General features: G+C 39.3%; 1 protein-coding gene across 3 annotated transcripts in view; it reads left to right on the forward strand.

Annotated features, from left to right (window-relative positions):
• The window catches only part of SLC12A1 (solute carrier family 12 (sodium/potassium/chloride transporter), member 1), an 88,335-nt gene that overhangs the window by 23,210 nt on the left and 58,700 nt on the right, over positions 1 to 6,425 (forward strand). For all 3 annotated transcript variants that reach the window (XM_006762017.2, XM_006762016.2, XM_006762018.2), the window contains exons 8-9: positions 478 to 589; positions 2,163 to 2,290. In XM_006762017.2, coding sequence (XP_006762080.1) covers positions 478 to 589; positions 2,163 to 2,290 — 240 coding nt within the window. The remainder of the gene's footprint in view (positions 1 to 477; positions 590 to 2,162; positions 2,291 to 6,425) is intronic.

Here is a 6,425-nt window from a genome sequence, read left to right on the forward strand (position 1 = left end):
TGTGCTGGGAACACATTGGCAGACCAGCATCAAATACACTAAGTGTCCAGGGAATTCTATGAGTCATTCTGTGTTCTTGTACTTCTGCAGTTAGCACTGGGGATGGGAGGAATCCATGGAGTTCTGCCTAAAAAGGAAATAAGCTCTATTAATGTTAAACATTTGGGTTTCACTTACATTCCTGAGGACACTGCAGTGAGTTACCTACCTAGTATTTAGAATGTTCTTGTAATGTCACTTTCAAGTGTCCAAGCACATACTCCCATTGAAAATGTAATATGTATACTCAGGTCAAATAAGGCTTATTAAGAAGTCATTTCATTAGGATCTACTTGTTACCTACTCTGGGCGGTAATGAAATAGAGTCATTCTGCAATAATGAAATAGAGTCTTTTGTCAGGGGGACATAACTTTCATGGTTTTGCACAAAATTGTTAAATAAATCTAACTTGGCCTCCTTTTATTTTGCCATTCCAGGCTCAAGTGATCCTTCTGATCATTCTTCTTATTGCTATTGCAAACTTCTTCATTGGAACCGTCATCCCATCCAACAATGAGAAGAAGTCCAGAGGTTTCTTTAACTACCAAGGTACAGTTGACAAATGAGTTGCTTTGCAATAAATAGCTCTCCGTTGCTCACCTCCACCAGCATCCCTGTAACCGCCACTCCAGCCTTGGAATCCCCGTGTGATCCAGGGGAGAGCCAGAGGTTGGATTCAGGAGAGCCAGCATGAGTCTCAACCCTGCTGCTCACCAGCTGGAAGGCTCACCTAACATGTTTGGGTCTCAGATTCTCCTGATAAGCTGATAATAACAACTTCCTGAGGGGATCTTTAAAAAGCAAGTAAGATAGAGGATGTAAAAGTGTCTTGAAAACCTCCAAGTGCTAGACAGCTTGTTGCTGTCAAAAGAGTAGAAGCAGAGTGCGCATGCAAAGGAGGAGAAAGCTCAGACCACTGGTTCAACCACTGAGAGCACTAAAGGAAAAAACAATCATTTTTTTCCCTGCTAGACTGTTTTGCACCTTGCTTTTTAATAGCATTGCCTAGTATCACTGTTGGGTTTTCAAGCATAAAAGGCTGTAGGAGCTACTTCCTGTAGCATCCTGAGGTAGTGCCACTGAACATGGAATATGACTTCTCTCTCCTCTTCTACCCCACAGATCCACTCTTGCCTAGCTTCCCACTCTAGCTTTATCATAGATCCACTGCTGAGATTTTACAAAGATTTCCGTTCATTTGCTCAGTTGTCAGTATTCATTTCCTTTTTATATGATCTCATCTCTTTCTTTCAGATTCTTTTTCTTTATAAGGATTGTCTTGTTTGCTTTGCATGTTAACATCCTTTTCCTTGTTATTCTCCTTCCTCCCACCTCCTGCTATATTTTTTCTGATGTTATAAATTTTCTTTCCTTATGTTTGCGTTATTCCAGATTCTTTTGTTCACATTTTTTTTATTCTTTTCTTGCTTTCCTTTCCATTCCTTCTAGATTATTTCCTTTTCATTGGTGACAACCTGGGGCAATAGTGTTCTCCCATAGATAATAATTTGGTATAAGGATTTAAAATTCAATCTCAGCAAGGGGTGAGTAGGTGAGAATATTAACAGCAAAATTGTAAGGTAGCCCCACACACAAGGCTCTGCAGTTTTTAAAAAAAGGCATTAGAAAAGCAGTGTGTTGCTTAAGGTATTTATGCAGGTGAGAATTAGTTGTATGTGTGTAGAAGAGTGTATATGTGTGGCATATTTGTGAGTATGACCATGAGAGAGTTCTCCATTTCCTCATTTTTCAATCTTCTAAGCAAAATAAGTCAGTCAGAGAAAGATAAATATCACATGATCTCAGTCATTTGTGGAATATAATGAACAATATAAGCTGATGAATAGAAACAGATCCAGAGACAGAGAGATCAATAAAGAATTTAAAAAATATTTTTTAAAATTGCAGAGCTCTGTTCTAAAGATCTAAAAACTTGGGATATGTATGTGACCGTTGACAAATATTCCATGAGGTTCATCAGGAGCACACCAACATCTTTCAGTTCATTTCATTTAGATTATAGGAACTCATTTGCATTTAGGGATATAGAAGCCAAAGGTAACTTTATCTCCTACTCTGTGAAGAATGTCTAATAATAATTTTCTCATTACTTGTGTTGCAGCGTCAATATTTGCAGAAAACTTTGGGCCAAGCTTCACAAAAGGAGAAGGTTTCTTCTCTGTCTTTGCCATTTTTTTCCCAGCAGCCACTGGGATTCTTGCAGGTGCCAATATCTCAGGAGACTTGGAGGTATGTTGTTTTCTCTGTTATTGTAGTCCCAGGAGGTGGTGGTGCAGTTGGTGGGCAGCACAAAGAGCTACAGAGATTGATAGTGACCATGTTTCTCTACAGCTTTCAAACCAGAACATTTCTGTAAGGTTTCCTGATTATTCAATTTTCTTTAAGTGCCAAACTATCCTATTTCTGGTAGTCCTTCCAAAGTCTTATTCAGTGATATCAAAAGGCAGAGTAGAGCATGTGTCACATTTCCAACCAAATAAATACAGTTCAGTGAAAAAAATATCAGAACCACTACTTCCTCTTTTAAACACATAATGTGTAAGAACATGGAACATTTAAGAAAAACAAACAAGAAACAAAGACAAATTACCTTATTGCTGAATGCTGATGTTAAATTCAGGGATACATACACTTGTGTAATTGGCATTTATCCAACACTCACTCATATTTTTCTATGTTAACTACTGTAAGTAGTATTGTATTTGTTAGGATATGGTTTGACTGTTGTATAAAAGGCCAGTAATTTTGACCCAAACAAGATAGAAGTTTTTTTAGTGAATAAAAATTTGAACTCATAGCCACCCAGTGGAGTAAGGAAGATCTCCCCAAAGTAGCACAGGAACCCAAATGACCTCCCTGTTTTACCATTCCCTTGGGGGTTGCCCTCATTTGCAAAGTCAAAAATTACTGGTCATTTGCAAGATCACATTCCAGTCCCTTCCAATGTATCGCTTCTTCTGACATTCCATTGGCCAGCATTTAGTCTGAGGCCTTTCCTAGTTGGAAAGAAGGCTGGCAAATGCAGTCTCTAGCTGGGCGGTGATGTGTCCAGGTAACATTTTAGAGGGTTCTAAGGTAAAAGGAAGAAGGTGAGAAATAATATGAGGAGGCAATAAACAGTATCGACCACACACACACACACACACACACACATAAAGTAGAAGATACAGATTTTACCTCAAGAAATTTATAACTTACTTTGGAAAAAAAGAAATATTTGCAAAAGCCATCAAGAGATATGTATAAATGAAAACTGTAGGCACTGCCAAATGGATTGGAAGATAAAATAATGAACAAGTAATTATTAAGTTAAGGATTATTTCCTCCTGGCAGTAACACTTGAGTGTGAACTGAAAGCAAAGGCTGAGTATTGACTATTGGTGAGAAAATGTACTACAGGCAGAGAAACAAAAGAACAGTCAGGCAAGGGGAAAACTAAGACCAGTAAGGATCTCTCACATCTGAACTGGAGAAGCTCTCATGGTGCTGGATAACCTTATAAGGTAAGGAGAGGCTGTTGGAGAGACCAAGTGAGAGGTGCTTGCCCTAGAATACAACTCCATGAAAGTGTGGTCTTTGCCTTTGGTTTTGTTCATTGCTGTAACCTCAGAGCTAGTAAAGCTTCCATAAATATTTATTGAGTGAATGAGAAAAGGCTTTGGGATTTGTTATATTAAGGGCCACAGTGCACGGTAAATTTTTGAGCAGAAATATGGCATAAAAAAAGATGAGGCTGAGGCTCAGAAACATAAAGTTGTTCAAAATTATTCAAGTGGTAAATATCACTGCTTCATGAAACTTAGCTGCGGTTGTTGAGCTTCCAGTTTCGCAGATTTGGAAAAGTATCAGATGCCACTGATTTAAGCTTCTATAAACTGTAAGTACACATTTGAATGAAAGAATCCTGTACTTTTCTCAGGCTCCTTAAGGACAAGTTTTGTATTAGATGCTTAGTAGTCAGTTCAGCTCAGCCAATACATACTGAGCCTACTTACCCCAGGCACCAGGCACCAGGGAAGCAGAGGAGACCTCAGCCCTTCCCTCCAGGAGCTCATTGTCTCAGAGGGAGACATACTTACTCAAATTGAGTCCTAAGAAGCAAAAACAGATCACATGCAAGGTGAAGGAGAAACAGTAGTTGCTGTCCCTAAAGAAGTGAGGGAAGGCTTTCAGAGGAAGGACATTCAATCCAGATTTCAAGGACTTCATTAATAGAACAAAGAAGAGAGGGACAATCAAACAGAAGGAATGGAATGCAAGAAGGCACAGAGATAGATGCTACTGATGGGAATTAGTTTACCTGCAGAACAGGGCACCCAAGGAAAATATTTGCCTCAATATATTAATAAATATTTATAAAGGGCCTTCTCTGTGTCCTGGGCACTCTGGGAGTAAGCAAAGAACTAAAAAATATCGCTATCTAAAAAGGCAAAACTTACAATTTCTTCTGAGGTAAATGCTAACTTAAGTTAGGGATGCTATATTAGTAAAGATTTTTACTTATCTGTACTGAGAAATCACTAATTTTGATTTTGCATGTGGAGGAAATGAAGAGGATATCTCACGACTTTTAGGACACAAGTGGTAATAGTATTGCTATAAAAAGGTGTTTTTTCCCTTTCCTTTTAAAAAATACATCGGTGATTTTACAATTAAGCTTAACTTTCAGCACATACCCTCATTTATACTAGTAAATAGAACTCAGAAGTCCTTTAAACTACAGACAATGGAGTTTGGATATTATCCCAAAACTCGCTAGAGACACTAAGAAAGTTAGATCAAGATTAGATATATGTTTTAGAGAGCGCCTGCTATCAGATTGTGAAGGATGGATAGTGTGCTGGAGGCGGGAGGGGCAGGGAAGGGGACTGATAGTAGGGAGGCTGGAGGAAAAAGATCAATTAGAAGATATCAGACGTCTGGGCAACAGATGACATGGCCTTGAATTAGGGCTATGGCAGGGAATGTGGATAAAAAGGGTCAACTTCTATTAGAGTTAGAAGAGGAAATGAAAAGGATGTTTTCTTTTACTATATTTTGCAGTAAAAAAGCAAACATTATACATCACAGCCAAGTGTACACATACAAAATTTTCCTCAAACAATTCTTTACTGCAAATGCTGTCTTCTGATTATTTTCACATCAGTGCTGTAATAGAATAAAACACAATAGAGTATTCATTTCATGCTGGTGCAACCTACTGACTTGATTGCATGGTGTAATAGATGAGAAAAAAAGAAGCTCATATTTGGCCATTGAGGTTGAAAAGGCAGAAGGGTATCAGATTGGAGATTTCTTGGTATGTATCTATTGTATTTTATTCTAGTACAGCACTGATGTGAAAATAATCAGAAAACAACATTTGCAGTAAAGAATTGCTTGAGGAAAATTCTGTATGTGTATACTTGGCTGTGATGTATAATTTTTTTTTTACTGCAAAATATAGTAAAATATAGTAACCTTTTCATTTTTTTTTAATCTGGAGCTCTAGAAAGGAGCTAGAGCAAGACTGGGAGCCATGGCATGCATGAGTTCATCCTGGTCTGTGCCAAAAGGAGGAGAGGAGAAAACAAGGCAGCACCCAGGGGAGCAACATTCAAAGTATTGATGGTGGAGAAGGAGTCCTTGAAGAAGGAAGAGAAAAAGCTGCCTAAGACAGAGGAGAACCCAAGACAGAGTGGGGTCCTGAAAGCTCAGGGAGAATAATGCTCTGAGAAGTAATGTTTCTCTTACCCTTACGTGACCAAAAGCCAGAGTGGTCAAGCATGTTAAGGACTGAGAGGTGACAGCATATTGGGAAGTGGCAAGGAAACATCAGTACATATTTCTCTCTGAGTGAAATTTGAAACAATTAAAACATCATGGACTCCATTCAACTTAGGAAACATTTATTTTTCACACACTGTAAGAATATGTAAGATGCTACCTCTGCTCACAGCCCAGCATTTTTTTGAAGATGGCAGTCAATGAGAGTTGGCACAAAGTTCCTTCCTGAATCTTCTATTTGTTAAAATACTCATTGATAATCTGTAAATATGTGCCTGGAAGAAGATCTGGGAGATACCCAAGTCTAATCAAGACAGTTAAAATGCACTTTCAGAGATGCAAGATTAGGATATGGTTGACATACTCCAAAAGAAGAAATCCAATATATATAGAGCATGAATTCATGCATGGGTGAGGTCCAGCCAACCCACCCTGATGGGGGCCCATTGGGCCCGGCTGGCAGGGGGGAGGGGCCATGGGCAGTTGGCCAGCCAACCCTGCCCCTGAGCGGGGGCATTGGGGGCCAATTGGGGGCCAGGCCAGGTGGTGGAGGGCAGAGGATGGGGGCAGTCAGGGCCCAGATCAGGCCAATTGGCTG

Source organism: Myotis davidii, unplaced genomic scaffold, assembly GCF_000327345.1.
Source record: "Myotis davidii unplaced genomic scaffold, ASM32734v1 scaffold3058, whole genome shotgun sequence".
Classification (NCBI taxonomy): Eukaryota; Metazoa; Chordata; class Mammalia; order Chiroptera; family Vespertilionidae; genus Myotis; species Myotis davidii.